Source organism: Nansenia antarctica (assembly GCF_963989245.1).
Source record: "Nansenia antarctica genome assembly, chromosome: 5".
Lineage (NCBI taxonomy): Eukaryota > Metazoa > Chordata > Actinopteri > Argentiniformes > Microstomatidae > Nansenia > Nansenia antarctica.
The window spans coordinates 71680709-71700067 of record NC_137690.1 but is presented as its reverse complement, the minus strand read 5'-3'; the positions used below and the strand labels follow the sequence as shown (position 1 = coordinate 71700067).

Below are 19359 nucleotides of genomic sequence, written 5' to 3'. Positions count from 1 at the left end.
TCTCGACTGTGACATCAGAGGAGAGTCCCAGTATCCACTTTGTTGGGTTGTGGGTTTGATTCCTGCTGGGACCATATACAGTGGGGGAAATAAGTATTGACCTGACTTAAACCCAATTAAACATCTGAAGATCCAGATTCACAAGAGGGCCCCCCGGAATCTTCAAGATTTAAAGACAAATCTGTAGAGGAATGGGCCAAAATCACACCTGAATACTGCGGCCGATTAGTTAGGCTACTTAATATAGAAAGTGCCTTGAAGCTGTCATTACAAACAAAGGCTTCTCCACTTAAGTATTGAATTGATTTCATTTAGTATGTTCAATACTTTTTGCCTGTTTCATTCCACTTTATTACACATAACTTTATTTACGTATGGACTTTAATGTTTAGATTTTTGGTCTGGATTGTTTGAGTTAATACCAAAGTCTGGTGCAATTTTCACTTGAATAGGCTCATTGGAAATACATTTACTGGACAAATAAATGTATTTCCCCCATGCACTCATTGCAATGTAAGTCGCTCAGGTAGCAGCTGTCATATATACATTACATATTATTATTATTATTATTATTATTATTATTATTATTATTATTAGGAGTCCAGCACACTATTGCAAAATACTATAATCTTGGGGTGGGAGGACCAGTCAGTCTTACTATCTTTTTTGTTTTTATTGAGTTAACATCCTTACCCTCCCTCCCTCCCTCCCTGATCCTCCCAACCCTCACCCATTTTAGCTTTAGTCTTACTATCTTTTGATCTTTTGAGATGTACAGTATACATCAACACAAGCAGGGAGGGAGGGAGGGAGAACATTCCTCTGGCCGCATTTCTCACCCAAGCCCCCCCCTACCCCCCCTACCCCCCCCCCCCCCCCACTGGTCCTCTCTCGCTCTCTCTTGTCTACATTACAAAAATAATCTCCCCATGCGCCCCCTGGATTTTCCAGGCCGTTGTGTAACGCGTGCAGACACCCGTGGCATTAGATCCTCCTCCGTCTTTAAAGCCTCCGATATGATGAGCAGCAGAGCACGCGGTGGGGGGGGAGGGTGGAAGGGGGGGGGGGGGATGGACTGACGGCGGCGGCTTTAACTCATGTTCCAGACTGGGAAGGAACACCGGCGTGGTGGTGCATCTCCTGTCCTCTCCTCTCTCCTCACGGCTGACTGCAGCTCTGAGAGGAGTTGAGAGAGTAGCCCCCGCCCGCCTGCCCCCCCCCCCCAACCGCCCCAGACACTAGCGAGGGCCCAGCCGAGGCGCGGGGCTCATGCATGTTTCATCGCGGTGGCGAGGGGGGGCGGTGGCGCCAGGCGAGCGTCACGGATCAGCTGCAGTGGAACGACGGACCATCCCGTTGGGGGATCTCGACGCCGAAGAGGATCGCCTCTGCCCACCCCCCTCTCTGCCCCCCACCCCCCCCTCTCTGCCCACCCCCCCCCCTGCCCCACCCCCCCCCCCCCCCCTCTCTGCAGCCCCCCCCCCCCCCCCCGCCTGCCCGCACACACACTGTTCACCTCGCCGTGCAGTCGCCCGCCGTCTGGCCCTGGTGGCTCTCTCTCTCTCCGGTCGACCACCGCAGCCCCTCCCCCTCCCCCCTCCGACCTCCGTCCTCCCCCCTCCTCCGTCCTCCTCCTCCTCCTCGCCTAATTAGCACCTGTGAGAGGAAGTCGTTAATATGCAGCGGTGAGCCAGCAGAAGGGCACCTCGCCGCCGTCGTCTTGTCTCTCTGCTGTTGCCATAGTGACGGCATGGAAATGAATCGGCGGTCTTGCGTTTTTTTTTCTTTCCGTCTTTCATAAGGAACCCGCTGAATCTATTTAATTCAGGATAAAGGGGGTGGACGGGGGGGACGTGGGACGTGCCCCCCAAAAAAGTACTTTATATTAGAATTATTTATTAATCTAATCCCTTTTTTTTCATTATTTATTCATTCCCTGGGTGATGTGGGTGGAGGGGACAATTGAGATTTTGGGGGGGGGGGATGACGCTGGAGTCAGTTTGGCCTTGACGAGAGTCTCTGAGAGTTTATGGTTTGGTGGTTTGTGAGGTGTGACTTTGTGAGGTGTTCTACTGTGACTAACAGATTTTAAGAGATAACTTATTTTATGGTAATTCAATAATTTAAAAAAAGAAAGTTGTTTTTCTGGAGGACAAGTGACAGCAGGCGTGTTGTTGGTTCCTGAGCAGCTGGTTGGTGAACGTAACGGCAGGAAGGTGTGAACGGGCGAGGGCGAAGGGTGCCGGGACAAAGCTGTCGACTATTAACTGCATCCCTTTGGTTCTATACGTCAACCTAGATGTGTCAGTTGTGTTTGTTCTCTGTTTAGGCTAGCAGACGTCTTATTCCAAAGCGACTTACAATCGATACATTTGACTGAAGCAAGTGAATCATCAATCCACCAGTCGTAGCAGGAAAAGTAATCTAGCTCAGGCCAGGGGCCATTGGCAGTCGTCGTGATAGAAGAAAAAGATTGAAGAATTTTTTTAATTTTTTTTATAGACACTGGAGAGACAGCACAAGGGGGGCAGTAGAAGTGTTCTTGTTCTCTGTGTCACCTGAGTGGTAGATAATGTCACCTGAGTGGTAGATAATGTCACCTCTAGATAATGTCACCTGAGAGGTAGATAATGTCACCTCTAGATAATGTCACCTGAGTGGTAGATAATGTCACCTCTGGATAATGTCACCTGAGTGGTAGATAATGTCACCTGAGAGGTAGATAATGTCACCTGAGAGGTAGATAATGTCACCTGAGAGGTAGATAATGTCACCTGAGAGGTAGATAATGTCACCTGAGAGGTAGATAATGTCACATGAGTGGTAGATAATGTCACCTGAGAGGTAGATAATGTCACCTGAGTGGTAGATAATGTCACCTGAGAGGTAGATAATGTCACCTCTAGATAATGTCACCTGAGAGGTAGATAATGTCACCTCTAGATAATGTCACCTGAGTGGTAGATAATGTCACCTGAGAGGTAGATAATGTCACCTGTAGATAATGTCAATTGTAGATAATGTCACCTGAGTGGTAGATAATGTCACCTGAGTGGTAGATAATGTCACCTCTAGATAATGTCACCTGAGTGGTAGATAATGTCACCTCTAGATAATGTCACCTGAGTGGTAGATAATGTCACCTGAGAGGTAGATAATGTCACCTGTAGATAATGTCAATTGTAGATAATGTCACCTGAGTGGTAGATAATGTCACCTGAGTGGTAGATAATGTGTGGCATTCCGGAAAACAAATGACATGGTTGTTGCTTGCATGGTATCGCACCCAAACGACTGTAAATAAGATATATTTTATCAAACGGTGAAGAAAGTCTGACCTGGGGGGCGTATAACCCTGTGTGATGACTGTCATGACACATACGTTTTAGAAAATATATATAATTCAACTTTATTTTAACTTTTTAATTAACTTTTCTTTTAACTAGTAGATATTCAATATATAGCCTAACAGTAGCAGTAGTGTCAATGAATGATTTCGAACAATTGTTTTGCTACCATCTGTCTCCCCCCCGCCCCTACCTCTTCTCCAACCTGCCATGTTATTTGATGTAATGAATTTCAATAATTTGGGGGGGGGGGCAGGTAGGGGAGGTGATAGGTGGTGGGCTGAGTTGAGGGGGAGGGGGGTTGTGGTTGGGGGAGTGTTGGTTATGATTGAGTTGAAGGGGGAGGGGGTTTCTGTATTCATGTATGTCTGCAGCATCTGTCATTAAATAACAATAACAATAAAAACTTTATCACAAAAAAATAAATAAATATATATTTCTTGTCATTAAATAGCATCTGTCATTAAATAACAATTAAAACGTTATCACAAAATACTAAAAACAAACAATGATTTCCTTTTCCTCTCTCTCTCTCCCCCCTCAGGTGAGCCCGTCTGTGATGACCTCCCATGACGCCGCACACGGCAGCTGACCTCAGCAGTCAGCAGGAGACGTCGAGGCCGCGGAGGCCAGCAGAGGCCCGGGAGCGCAGAGCGGAGGCCAGCAGAGGCCAGCAGAGGCCTGGGACAGCAGAACGGCGGCCGCACGGTCCTCTTCTTCAGACGCTGGAGACGCCTCACCCTCCTCCTCACCCCCTCGCCCCCAGTAAGGTCCAACGCCAGGCTAGGCTAGGCTAACGCCACCACTGGTCACCAGCCACCATGTCGAGTCGGAGGAGGAAGTCGTCCACTCCCTGCATGATCCGCGTCAGCGACCCGCCGATGGAGGAACAGGAGGAGCAGCAGCAGGAGGACTCTGAGGAGATGGAGGTGTCTACAACCGACAATGTCGCGGAGAACGGCTCTTCGTCGTCGTCAGAGTCTACGACCGGCGATCGAGACGGACAGACATTAGACGCGCAAGACTCTGTAGAAGAGGACGGGGATCTAGGCAGCGAGGAGAAGGTCGTGGCTGAGACGGAGACAGAGACAGATCCGTCCCCCGCCGGGAGGAGGCAGCAGCAGCAAGGAGGAGGAGGAGGTTACGCGTGCAAGTACTGTCCCTTCTCCACCCAGAGCCTGAGCGACTTCAAGGAGCACGTGGACTCCAGTCACCCCAACGTCATCCTGAACCCCCAGTACCTGTGCGCCGTCTGCAACTTCAGCACCAAAAAGTTCGACACCCTGACGGAGCACAACGAGACACGGCACCCCGGCGAGAGCAACTTCAAGTTCAAGAGGGTGAGAACCGACAGCAACCAGACCGTCCTGGAGCAGACAATCGAAGGCAAGGACAATCCCGTCGCGGAGTGCGACTCTTCTGCTGCAGACGGAGGAGGAGGAGGAGGGCAAGAGGGCAACGAGAGTTGTACCGCCGCTCTACCTCTACCGAGCAAACCAACCGCCGCCGCCGCAGCAGCAAAGATCGGAAAGCCAAAAACGAACAACGTACAACAACACCAACAGTGTTTCCTCTACCGAGGAAACGATTCGGAGAACCAGCTAGAGAATCTCATCCCAAAAGATCAAATCACAGCGGTGAACATAAACGGCGGCACGGTGATCACCGTCCCCGAACCGTCGATCTACCAGACCCAGTCTCACGTCATGCCGTTGCTCCAGCGGCCGCCCAACTTCAACTCTGTACCAAAAATCGCCGTTCCTCTGAACACGACCAAATACAATCCCTCGCTGGACAACAACACGACCCTGATGACGTCCTTCAACAAGTTCCCGTACCCGACCCACGCCGAGCTGTCCTGGCTCACCGCGGCGTCCAAGCACCCGGAGGGGCAGATCAAAGTGTGGTTCACCACCCAGCGGCTGAAGCAAGGCATCACTTGGTCGCCGGACGAAGTGGAGGAGGCCAGGAAGAAGATGTTCAACGGCTCCATCCCGCCCGTGCATCAGACGTTCACCGTTCTGCCTAACCCCTACCTACCGCGCCCTAACCCTCACCCGTTTACTCAGCCTGCCAAAGCCGCCCAGCCCTTTATTACTACGAGTACTTTTGGGCAGTCTAATCTGGTACTGACAAGTAGTTATAACGGATCAACTAATGGATCAGCTGTTACCTGCACTCCCGTTGCAGCAATGGCTGTAGTCAATCCCGTGCAAGCGATAAAGCGACCCTTAACGACTCCTACGTTCGCTCCGGACTTAAAGCGTCCTATGATGGCGTCTCCTGCGGAGGACCCGACGAACGAGAAACGGCTAATGGCCCCTCCCCCGGCCCCCCACCCGAAAGAGAGGCTTCCGATGGCCCCGCCCCCAGTGCCTCCAGAAATCAAGAGATCTGTGGCACTTTCTCTGATCGCCTCAGAGATGAAGAGGTCCTCGGCAGCGCCTCTCATGGCGTCTAAAGGGAAACTGCCCTCAGCGGCCCCGCTCGTGATGCCCAAAAGCAAGATGGCACCGATGGCACTTTCTCCGGTCTTCCCAGGGATGAAGAGATCTCTTGTGCCACCGCCCCCTATTGTTGCCCCACAATTCAAAAATTACATGCTGCCCCCGTCTTTAACCATTTCCGAAGACAAGCTCAGTCCAGTCACCCACTCTCTCTTGGCCCCTGAGTTAAAGTTACGTATTTCGCCCCCTCTTATTGCTCCCCAGATAAGGAGGCCGACGATAATCCAATCAGTGCGGACTCCCCTCATGGTCCCATCTCAGGTCCCCAGCTTTCCCTCGGACTGCAAGAAAACAAAAGAACAAACGACGGAACTGAAGGCCGGCCATGTTGTCAGAGGACTACTGCTCTCACAGGACAAAGCGCTGACCCCTCTCGGAGAGGCCACGAACGGCGTTCACGACCAGATCAGTGCTCCTGCTCACAATGGCATCATCCAGCTGTACAGCGGCGCACTTTCACCCAAAAAACACGAACAGCAGCAGAAATCGGTTCCCACGCAGTTCCCTCTCCTGGAGAGGATGAAAGGGAAGACCTCCGAGCAGCTGAAGATCCTAGAGGAGAACTTCCAGAGGAACAGCTTTCCCGCGTACCGCGACGTGGACAATCTCGCCACCGCGACTCGGCTGTCGCGGGAGGAGATCGACAGCTGGTTTTCGGAGCGCCGTGCGCTGCGCGACAACCTCGAACAAGCCCTCCTGAACTCCATGGGCTCAAAGAGACTCAACGCCGAGAGGCGACTGCTTCAGCTGCAGCACAACCCACTGAATGGGGCGCACAAACAACCCTCGGCCCACCCGAGAAGCCCCCCCCCTCTCCCCATCGTCGCCCCGACCGCTTGCTCCGTGCCTGGAGCCGACGGCAGGTCCCTGGGGCTTCTCAAAGACGTTTTTGCACAAACTCTGTGGCCTTCCCCCGAGGACTACAGTCGCCTGGAGGTCCAGACAGGCCTGGCGCGCGCCGAGATCGTCCGCTGGTTCAAAGACAATCGGTTAGCCCTGAAGAGCGGGACCCTGGAGTGGATGGAGCTGTTCCATAAGATGAACAACAACAGCAGCAGCGGCGGCGGCACCCAGCAAAACGGCCAGGGAGGGGCGCCGGGGGCGCCGTTGTTGAGCACAGAACAGAACGCTTTCGGCACCATCCAGCAGCGGTGCCAGGAGGGAAGGATGAGCCACCCCAAGGTTGTCGAGGACATCGGAAGGCTGACAGAGCAGAGGAGTCCAGACAGCAGTCAAGAGATGATGAAGGACAGGTTCAGACCAACTAAATCCGTTATGAAGAATGGAGGAGGCCAAAATGGAGGCTTGAAAGAGGGGTTTGGTGGGAGCTTGATGGAGGAAACCACCAAGAGGATGGACGCACCAATGGGGGCTCAGGAGCTGGTCTCTGATCAGGTGGTGGAGGAGGACGCCTCTGGAAGGGTCACTGGATGAAGGGTGAGAATATGTATTCAAGTCAAGTCAGGTTTATTTATATAGCACATTTACAACGACAAAACAGCCGACCGAAGTGCTTAACAGATAAAACACTAAAAAAAGAAAACAACAAATAAAAATACACTGAAACAAAAACAATGTGCAATACAGAATAAAACAGATGCAGAAATAAAAGTGCAGAAAAGTGCAGTTGTCGGGAGGCAGGCTCACCCCAGGTCAAAGGCCAGGGAGAAGAGGTACGTCTTAGCTAATGTTTTAAAAGCCTCGACACTCTGGGCAGATCTGACGTGGAGGGGGAGGCTGTTCCAGAGCCTCGGGGCGGCCTTTGGAGAAGGCTCTATCCTCTCTGGTTTTTAGTCTGGTCCTAGGGACCTCCAGCAGCAGCTGGTCAGCTGGTTATGTATTTAACATAAATAGGCCTGAGGAATTCATGAAACCCATGATTTTTTTCTGTATATTTTCAGCCATTAAAACGACGCATAACATTATAGTTTACATTTTTTTCTCTGACATCCATGAATAAACATCATTGTGTCTGACATGGTGGGTATCAATGCTTTTTAAAAAACACATATCTACTCAGCTTCATACTATAATGTATTAGAAACATGAATAATAGTACCTGCACACTAGTAGTACTGTACCAGTATGAGAGACAGAAACAGAAACACAGTTGACATAGTTTATATTTGTAGATTTAGCATGTTGTAGAGAACCCCCCCTCCCCACACACACACACACACACACACACACACCATTCAAAGATATTCCGATTTGACAGGACAACATGAAACAACAACTTTGATTTAATTTGAGTCCACACACAAACATGTACAAGAAACCATCACAGAACATGTCACAAAGAAGAATAACCTCAACCTACATAACAACAAATAACACAAATAAGAAAGAAACGAAAGTCAGCAATGCTCACAGCCTTAGTTTCTAGTGAAGCATCACAAAACAACATAACAAAGAAGAACCAACAATAAATAACAGAAACAGTAAGTGATACATTGCAATTTCCTTGCTGAAGAATCTGACTGGGAAGGATGTTTGATATTTATTCTGTGCGACTGTTCATGCTGGTAAAATGACTTCACTGACGGGCGCTTCTCTCTCTCTCTCTCTGTGTGTGTGTGTGTGTGTGTGTGTGTGTGTGTACACACTAAATCCCAAGGTAGCAAACACATGTCAGTGTTTTTAATTGAATACTGCCTAAAGTTGCAAGTTCATACGACATAGTAGCTGCGTTTCACAACGTGTCCTAGTTACCAGTAGGACCACGGCACTGAGAAGCTGTTGGCAGCTGAAAGGCTCCTTAATCCCTTTTGGGAATTATCCGGCCCTCTTGTGAAAGTGTTATTCCAACTCTGTAACATTTTATGACGGAACTCATTTCTTCTTTCTCTTTCTTTCTTTCTTTCCTGCAGGTGAGAGGGAAACAGAACAGTTGCTATCAGTTGCACACAGGAGCAAGTGAAAAGAAAAAGGAAAGTTTAATTATTTAATATTGTATTTTTTTGAACAGGATTGTGTCACGTGGCTTGTTTTCATCCCAGTGTGTGTGTGCAACATTTCCTCAATGTTGAGGTAATCTTTGTAGGATGTTTTTCAGAGACATTGTGGTAATGTTGTGTGTGTGACTTGGGATGGAGTCAAAGGTATACAGAACGCTGAGTGTGTGTGCCTGTAAGCACAGACCAGGTGACCAGGTGACCAGTCGGTCAGGTGACCAGGCGGTCAGGTGACCAGGTGGTTGATCGTCGTGCCAAAGCTGGATTTGCTGCATCATTATTACACTTTTAAAAAAAGGGTTTCTTGTAAATATATTTTTTTCTGTATTGCTACAGATTTGTACAATTTTTTCGGGGGCGGGGGGGGAATTTTGTTACATTTTATAAACGGGGAGCGACTTGCCCTTTTTTGCTCCAGCTGAGTCCTTCGGTGGTGGTCTGTCCTACATTTTGTAACGACCCCCACTGCAACCGTGGCGTTGCTTCAGTCAGTTCCACGATACTGAAGGTTCCCCTCACGTCAAGTGGACTTAACTTCCCATCATCAAACTGTTGACTGACTACTGAGGTTCTGAGCTGTACTCTCTGGACTCTAACCAACCCTGCACTCTTGTAATGAACATTGCTTGTATGACCAAGTGAAGTTGTTGGTGGTCTTTTGTTAGGAGGAGGAGAAAACAACAAAACAAAAAACGGTCAACAACGAAAAACCAGAAGGACACACTGATCACACTGAAACCAATCCAGAAACCATGCCGTCTTGCATCATATTCTTAATCTCTCTATATTTGATTTATTTGTTGTCCTGAAAAATGAACATGAACATGCACATCAGTAATAACCATTTATCCATGTTGGCTTGATAGAAGTAACGCTATTTAGTAAAAAAAAAAAAGAGTTTCATTCCGACAGTAGAAACAAACAACAACAATACAACAAGCTTTTTATGTAACGCTTTCTGCTGTAGTGACCATCGTTCCACACATCAGGAGTACTGTACTTATACCAAGGTCCTGCTTACTACTTTAAACAAAATAAAATAAACAGTTGTCTGCTGTAATACAATAAAACCACAGCCTTTGTAAAGGTAACACCTTGTGTTTTCTTCTTTCTCATCCTCTCACTCTTATATAGATGACTTATATAGACTGACTTATATAGACTGATTTATATAGCGCCTTATTCCACAGCGCTTTACAACGGCCTCTCATTCACACACCAATGGCGGCCAAGCTACCATGCAAGGCGCCGGCCAGCCCCGCTCATTGGGAGCAATTTGGGGGGTTCAGTGTCTTGCCCAAGGACACTTCAACATGTGGCCAGCCGGGGGTCAAACCGCCGATCTGCCAACCTTGCGATCCTTAGACGGCAGCTCTACCTCCTGCGCCACAGCCGCCTGTAGCTGCTCTACCGCCTGTGGTGTCTCCGTCACTGTTGTAAAGATGTGTATCTGAGAGCAGGTGCTGAGATGGAGGTTGGCAGTGGTCGACCAAAAACCCTGTGCGAGTACATTCGGCTGGACCAGCCAATCAAATTACCCCCGGCTCAGTAACCTCCTCGCGCCTTTCACTGTCGGCCCCGGTGTGAACGAACCGTTATGTAACCGTCTTATTTGTGTGGTTTTTAATTGGGAGGAACAGTCGAACTCGAACAGTAATGGCTGCTTTTCTCCATGTAGGACAACACAGTTTTGATAGACAGCCAAAGCATTTTTATTTTTAGTCATTATCTTTGGGGGGTTCGTCTTCATTTGCTTTCATTTTTTGTTTGGTTTTTTTCTGATTCTAATTTGATGCATATGATTCATGATCAGAGCCAGTTCTTAACTGTACACAGTGCTAAGAAAATGTATTTAAAAAGACTTATTTAATTTGGGAGGTATAGCAAAATCGGTCAGCAATCCCCTTATTAAAAAAAACGTTCTGCTTCTCTTTTAAAAAGCAACTGAAGACTTTTCTTTAGCCGTGCTTTAGTAAGCCTGCCCTTTATGTAATGTTGTTCTGTTGTTGTTGTTGTTGTTGTCTGTAATGCTCCTCCATGTTCCTGCTCCTCCTGTGATGTCTGCTGTCATGTTTGTGGGGCCCCATAACAGGCTGATCTGGCTCTGATCACGGTGCTCCATTAGTTCTGCCTTGGACAGCTAATCTGCAGTGTGTTAACCACCACTGCACAGGTTTCAACATTGTGTTACTCTGGAGCCAGAAATGTTAAATTGATTTCAAAAAAGAGTTATTTTTTAAATGTTGACATTTTTGAGTTAGTAATTAATAAAATACAAAGGTTCCATCTCACAAAACATAATGGAATGTAAAAACGTTGATGCTCAATATCTCTGAACTACCCTAAACGGAGATAGAACCTTATACTTCTAAGCTCACAAATAGTTAAAAATTAAAAAACAAATTGTCCTGTGTGAATAAGTACAGGTACTGGTATGTGAACCCTTGGCAATGGCTTGGCAAACTAAAAATAAACCAAAGCCACTCCCAATAACCTTAACACCGTGGGGAGCTGCCAGGCCTTGTTTAAAATGTCTAATCTACATTCCATTGTATTTCTGTTTCATATTTTCAATAATGTAAACGATATTCAGATTTCATCTCTTCAGTTTGTGTTGTAAAAGGATTGGGTTGTTAACACTGAAGAGCAACACTTTTAGACTAGCTTATCTAGCTAGCGAAGCGCAGCCATTGGCTACACTAGGCCTTCAGTAGCTACACAAAGGTACTGCTGCATTCCGCTGTATTAGGGCAGGGTTTTGGAGTGATAGTGAGATTAACCAATCACGTCTTGACTTGCAATGGGCGGGGCCGAGGATGGATGGAGCCAATCAAAGTATTGTTGCTAGGTAAATACCACATGAAACAAGCCAATGCATGACATTTCCATTTCCAGTTGTTTGGCATTTAGCAGAAGCCTTTATCCCAAAGAGACTTACAACAACAAATACATTTGTCTAAGTAAGTGAATCATCTGATCCGTCAGTCATCGCAAGAAAAGTCATCTCTGCTCGGGCTAGGGGCCGTTGGCACTCATTATGTTCTTTTTCTTTTTTAAACACTTGGCACTCTAGGTGGTGAGTGTTCCGGAATAATTTGGCATTTGAGTGGTGAGTTAAAACAAGAATGACAACTTCTGTGTTCTCCAAGGCCGGGTCACAAGAGAGGTCACTGCTGCTTGCTACTACTAGTCAGAGAGCAGCTACTACTAGTCAGAGTCCTCCATACATCTGGCTAGCTCCCCGATTCTCCATACATCTAGCTAGCTCCCTGGTCCTCCATACATCTGTCTAGCTCCCTGGTCCTCCATACATCTGGCTAGCTCCCTGGTCCTCCATACATCTGGCTAGCTCCCTAATCCTCCATATATCTGGCTAGCTCCCTAATCCTCCATATATCTGGCTAGCTCCCTGATCCTCCATACATCTGGCTAGCTCCCCGATCCTCCATACATCTGGCTAGCTCCCTGGTCCTCCATACATCTGGCTAGCTCGCCAGAACTTTCCTTTCCTGCATCCTTCTTGAGTATGTCCATGTGTGTTAGTGTGGGACGCCCTCGTGATCGATTCCCGTGTGTTGGCTCCCACAGAACCAGTCTGTTTGTTGGCTGGCAGCTCCTGGTGTCTATGGCAGTGTCTCTGGCAGTGACCTGCTATTTCCTCACTCACCCTTGGTGACCCCCCATACAGATGCTTGTTGGTAGAATGCTCGCTCTTGTCGTTGTTAACCCATCTAGGGACTTCTGCAGGGTAGGCTTCAGGGTCCAGCATTCACAGCCGTATAGGAGAACGGACTCTGCCGTTGCATAGAAGAAAATGTTCATATTTGCCTGCTAAATTACCTCCCGCCATAATATAATTTAATATTCTTCATTGTTTTGCTTTCTCCTCTGAGAGACATTGCCTGTGGACACAGAGACAGTGTCTGAAAACGGATTTGTTTTAGACACGGAACACGTTACACAATAATTGGATCGACTCCATCTGAGGAAAAAATAGTGGCTTGTATTGTTTCTGAATAAACATTAATATAAAACAAATCCTGTCTATCGCTACAGAGAGGATGGTGCAGATCAGGTGCCCCCTCCACAGTAAACAGCCGGGGGTGGGGGGGTACACTGTTAGTGTGTCGCTGTGATCGTGATTTCACGATCGTGATTTCACCTCAGACCTAAAATATTAAGTTGGGAGTAAAAGTGTCACACAGGTCAACAACCTCCCAGTCACTCATCAGACCTGACTGTTTGTCAGAGAGCAGATTACTGACAAAGAAAGACTCACTCCTGCATTGAGTTAGGGTCAGGGTTGTGGTTAGGGTTAGGGTTACGGTCAGGGTTAGGGGTAGGGTCAGAGTCACGGTTACAGTCAGGGGTAGGGTTGGGGTCAGGGGTAAGGTCAGGGTTAGGGGACAGGGTTACGGTTACGGTTACACTCAGGGTTAAGGTCAGGGTTAAGGGTTAAGGTTAGGGTTAAGGGTTAGGCCACACAGTAGTAGTATCTGAGCAATACTGCATAAGCATAGGCCAAAAAAAAACAGTTCAGATCACAATCACTTTTATTACATCCTAATGTACAAGTACACAAGAGTCAAAATCTTTGGCTTAGGTTCTTCAACGTGGGCAGTGCAGCAAGATACAACATCGCAATAATAGAGTAAAGTAAAATGAGTAAAGTAAGCAATAATAAAGTATCAGTTTAGTCTAAATGTAAATGCTTTAAATCAGAGGCAAGTTTAACACAGTGCCTCACTCAGTAAGCATCATCCTTATCTTGGAGCATGATGACGGCAGCTGGATGACTATTGGATGATGGCTGCTGGATGACTATTGGATGATGATGGCAGCTGGATGACTATTGGATGATGGCAGCTGGATGGCTATTGGATGGTGGCATCTGTACCATGGATGACTGTTGTCAACAGAGACTGGCGAGTTCAGAATCAAGTGGGAAATTGATCGATTGATTGATCTAATCAATCAGAACAGAGAGTGTAGGAGTGAACTTGGGTAAACATTGAGAGAAGACCCTTATCATTGGGGTAGAAAAAAATCACCTTTCAGTTGGAAAAGCACAAAAGTGAAAAGCTTTACCAGAATGACGACCGTGAGTGTTCTATTTACTGTTCACAGAACGTACACCAGGTAGAAAATACGTTTGAAGATGACTGTCTATCAATAATGTCTAACCAACATGATGAAAGAGCTTGGGCAATTTACCCCAAGAGCATTGGGTGAATATTGGCTAGTCTGGTGTGCAGTGCAGTGCATGTTGGGAGAGAACTAGAGATTTATCCGACAAGTTTTGAAACCTGTTATGTTATTGTTCACACAGTGAGTCCTGGATCAGGCACTCGACTCGCAAATTTAAACGTCAATAACAATTTTTTCAATAATTTATTTTCCTGAGACTCACTCTTTTTTCTCTTAGAAACACACAGTCTGGTTGCTGTGGGTGTGATGATGCCATTAATATTCATGTTGCTCAGCTCTGAATAGCGCCGTGCGTAGTGCATCCCAGTGGTGGGTTGTGGCTAATTAGTGGGAATGTTTCAGCACTTGTTTAAATTAAGCCTTGTGGTGGTGACAGAAAGAAACGGGGCCAATGACACAGACACCTTACAGAAACGGCTTAGAAAAGACGCTAAATATAATTTTCTTTCTTAATTATTTTTATTGATTTTTTAGACATGAACATAGACAATACACATTAGCGATTGGGGTGATCGGGTGAGCTGGTTCAGATTAGACATGAATAACAGCATGTAGGCAGCATTACAAAAAAAAAATATATATATATGTAAATATAAACAGTGACAAAAACGTAGAAAATGGAGAGCCAAAACGCGACTCCATCAGCTCCGACACAGCTTAATATACCTAAATATAATTTTCAGTGTGTTTGTTCAATATCCAATTGTGTATGTACCGTACTGTACAAAATAGCCCTCCTTTCACCTGTATACTCTATACTATACGCTATTATGCTACATGCTGGTGTGCCTTATTGTAGTCATATCATGGTGTAGGGTAGTGGACTGGTGAGCAGAAGGTCATGAGTTCAAATCCCACCTGGGAACACCACCACCACTAGTGTGTCCTTGAGTAAGGCACTCAGCCCTAAATTACGTACTCCAGGGAGAGACTGTCCCTGTAATCTCTAATCGTAAGTCGCTTTGGATAAAAGCATCTGCGAAATGGTTAAAGTGTAAATGAAAATAAGCATTTACACAAGGGCCCGATAAAAATAAAAAAGACCCCAAAAATATTTCACCTTTAAAATGTGGAGAATGTTGAGTGTCTGAATGGATTGGGGGGGGGGGGGGGGGGGGGGGGGGGGGGGGGGGAATGCTTTTACATTTCCGGATCAGATCCCTGTTCTCTGCACTGCCCTACACCTGTTAGCCTGACGTTGTCACGTGTCAGGGTGGGACAGGACAAGCTAGTGGAGATATCTCCAGGGATGAGGGTCCTTCACCTGAACTAACCACACACAGTTCCATCTCCTCCTGCCACATGGAACTGCTTTAGCAGACATCTGGTACATCTGTTTTTCGTGCTTGCAGACTAATCTGCTAGACGGCTTATTTTATCTCTAGAACACAGCCTGCTTCTCTAAAATGGAGCGACTCACCAACATACTAATCCTACCAAACACTCATCCCACCTAACACTCATCCCACCAAACACTCATCCTACCAAACACTCATCCCACCAAACACTCATCCCACCAAACACTCATCCTACCAAACACTCATCCCACCAAACACTCATCCCACCAAACACTCATCCTGCTAAACACTCATCCTACTAAACACTCATCCTACTAAACCCTCATCCCACCAAACACTCATCCTACCAAACACTCATCCTGCTAAACACTCATCCTACTAAACACTCATCCTACCAAACACTCGTCCCACCAAACACTCATCCCACCAAACACTCATCCTACCAAACACTCATCCCACCAAACACTCATCCTACTAAACACTCGTCCCACCAAACACTCATCCCACCAAACACACTCATCCCACCAAACACACTCATCCCACCAAACACTCATCCTACCAAACACTCATCCCACCAAACACTCATCCTACCAAACACTCATCCCACCAAACACTCATCCTACCAAACACTCATCCTACCAAACACTCATCCTACCAAACACTCATCCTACCTAACACTCATCCTACCAAACACACTCATCCCACCAAACACTCATCCCACCAAACACTCATCCTACCAAACACTCATCCCACCAAACACTCATCCCACCAAACACTCATCCCACCAAACACTCATCCTACCAAACACTCATCCCACCAAACACTCATCCCACCAAACACTCATCCTACCAAACACTCATCCCACCAAACACTCATCCCACCAAACACTCATCCTACCTAACACTCATCCTACCAAACACTCATCCTACCAAACACTCATCCTACCAAACACTCATCCTACCAAACACTCATCCCACCAAACACTCATCCTACCGAACACTCATCCCACCACTCATCCTACCGAACACTCATCCCACCACTCATCCTACCAAACACTCATCCCTGACTCCACAGTGAAGTGACTTCTCCCTCTTTCCTCCCAGCACGTAACAGCACTGTGAATCCTGTCAGAAATGTGATTCCTGCTCCTCTTCTTCACCATCATCATCATCATCCAACTCTGAGGAAACAAAAACATGATTCACCAACGTGGAAACCCTCCTCTTCTCACCAACAAGAAATTCCTCCAGAGAAATGTTTACCTCAGAATGATTCTGAGATGAACAGTTTCCGCGTCTAAGAGGGCTAATTTGAAGTGTTTTGCTGCGGGGGGTTTTAGAGTGGAGAGAAACAGCTGTAACAGGGAAGAGGGGGGGCAGGGGGGGGGGGGGGCCTGGCGGACTCTCCTCTGCTCTTGGCAGATGTGACGTGTCTCAGGAGGGTTTAGCGGAGATGTGAATGGTACGGCCCAGAGCTAATCCCCCCCTGGGTGGGGCTGGCAATGGGCCGACCCGGATCTGTACTCCAACAGAACCTGATACAGCGATGTGATTGGTTAAGGCTGAATCGGTATCCCAACAGAACGTGGTTCAGCGATGTGATTGGTTACGGCTGACTCTCTATCCCAACAGAACCTGGTTTTCAGCAGCGATGTGATTGGTTAAGACTGACTCACTGTATCACTGTCACTAGTGTGCCCTTGAGTAAGGCACTTAGCTCTAAATTACTCCAGGGAGTCTGCATCTATTTGATCTGTTCCACCACCAGCACACCTGATTCAACTAATCAAGTACACAGCCATTGTGATTTAGTTGAATCAGGTGTGCTGGTGGTGGAACAGATCAAGTATGTGGAGCAGGTGGGGGTCCCCGAGGAGAGGTTTGAGAACCACTGGTCTATGGGATGAAGAGAAGTAGGTAAGTAAGACACAAATGTATTTGTTGTAAGTCGCTTTGGATAAAGGCGTCTGCTTAATGCCCAAAATGTAAAAAATGTAAATGTAAACTGCACAGCACCATAATGTGTACCACATGTACGAAAGAAGAGATTTGGTGAGGCTGCATTCTCATTTTATGCACCCAGATTGTGTCTTCACTGCCAGTTTACATTAGGGATGCAACCTCAGCACATAATGTTCAAGTCAAGACTAAAAACCCATCTTTTTAATATTGCCTTTAAATGACTAAATAATTAAATTAAGATTATATAATGATTAAAGCACTTTGAGCTGCAACGTTTGCAGGAAAAGCGCTATACAAATAAAGTTATTATTATTATTATAAACTAGCGCTGGCTCACATGGACAGCATACCCAAATTACAGAATCGGGGCGGCTGGAATACAGAATGGGGCGGCTGTAGCGCAGGAGGTAGAGTCGCCGTCTAATGATCACAAGGTTGGCAGATCAGCGGTTCGAGCCCCGGCTGGCCACATGTCGAAGTGTCCTTGGGCTAGACACTGAACGCCTAAAATTGCTCCCAGTGAGTGGGCTGGTGCCTTTGGCTTGCAGCCTTTGGTGTGTGAATGGGTGAATGAGAGGCCGTTGTAAAGCAAAAAAGCCGTTATATAAGTGCAGTCCATTTACCATTTACAGAATCACACTTCTTTTCTTACCTTGATTGCAGTGTCTGGTTCTATTATCGATTTTTTTTTCTTTTGTCCCTTTCATGCCGAAATCTTCTCAAACCAATTTAGAAAAAGGACAGACGAGCCCTATGATTTGCTTGAAGAAACTTCTAGACGATTTGGACCTGAAATCAAAATAAATGCGAAACGCAGTTAGCAACGCATCAATCAAGGAATGTGTAATCACAGCCTTTAAACCTTCTCATCATCACATCAGTTTGAGTTCTACTGCCCCACCTTGTCTCTGTCCTGACCCACAGCCTTGTCCACTGGGGGGTATACTGTACGTGACACGTTCTAATGCTTTGGTCCACATGTCGGGCTCCGATGTATTGATCAGACTTTTCTTTCGAAAAACATATTTACTTTTCTTTTCGAAAAATACATTTCTGCGTTGTTGAAAATCAACGACACATCGCTAGTCGACTAACACAGCTTGTTTTGTGAGCCTGCTAACAAGGTTAAGTAGTGTTATAGTTAGCTAGGTAGCAGTGGGGATTACTCACCCAATCCATTGTGTTGTTGCAGTGTTTTGGCTCGACTAGTGAGTGTGTGTGTTGTTGATTCACAACAACGTTGAAACGTAGTTCCGTGTTTCGAAAGAAAAGTCTGAACATTTTGATTGGTTGTCGACATGCGGACCAAATGATCAGACCGTGTCACATTTGAGAAACAGGTGAGATGCAGAGATGCAGAAAAGTAGGAGTGAGGCCTATATGTTGAGCAATAGAGGCTGGTGGAGGTAGAAGGCGGAGGACGCACTACCACGGGGGGGAGGGAATGAGGGAAAAACTGTTTGACACCCGTTCATTCCTCATTCCATCTTGTGCATTACAGCCAGCCTGTCCTCCTATCCTCCTCTCTTCCTCTCCTCTCCTCCTCTCTTCCTCTCCTCCTCTCCTCCTGTCCTCCTCTCCTATCCTCCTCTCTTCCTCTCCTCTCCTCTCCTCCTATCCTCCTCTCTTCCTCTCCTCCTCTCCTCTCCTCTTCTCCTCTCTTCCTCTCTTTCTCTCCTCCTCTCCTCTCTCCTCCTCTCCTCTCTTCCTCTCTTTCTCTCCTCCTCTCCTCCTTTCCTCTTCTCTTCTCCTCTCCTCTCTTCCTCTCCTCCTCTCTTCCTCTCCTCCTCTCCTCTCCTCCTCTCCTCCTCTCCTCCTTTCCTCTTCTCTTCTCCTCTCCTCTCTTCCTCTCCTCTCCTCCTCTCTTCCTATCTTCCTCTCCTCCTCTTCTCCTATCCTCCTCTCTTCCTCTCCTCTCCTCCTCTCTTCCTCTCCTCCTCTCTTCCTCTCCTCTCCTCTCCTCTCCTCCTCCTCCTCCTCTCCTCCGTCTGAACGAGTGAAGGTTTTAATATTTTCAGCAGGACTGCTCGCCCGCTCCTTTGTTGTTGTTCTGCTGGAGGGATGCAGCTGATTCTACCAGGGAC

At 47.1% G+C, this 19359-nt stretch overlaps 1 protein-coding gene across 1 annotated transcript; it reads left to right on the top strand.

Moving 5' to 3' along the window:
- The first annotated feature begins 4055 nt into the window (after window positions 1-4055).
- Window positions 4056-8948, top strand: LOC308158339 (zinc fingers and homeoboxes protein 2-like). The gene is made up of 2 exons (XM_080531931.1): window positions 4056-7291; window positions 8725-8948. The coding sequence occupies exon 1, from the start codon at window positions 4169-4171 to the stop codon at window positions 7286-7288; it is 3120 nt and encodes a 1039-aa protein (XP_080388057.1). The 5' UTR covers window positions 4056-4168; the 3' UTR covers window positions 7289-7291; window positions 8725-8948.
- The last annotated feature ends 10411 nt before the right edge of the window (window positions 8949-19359 follow it).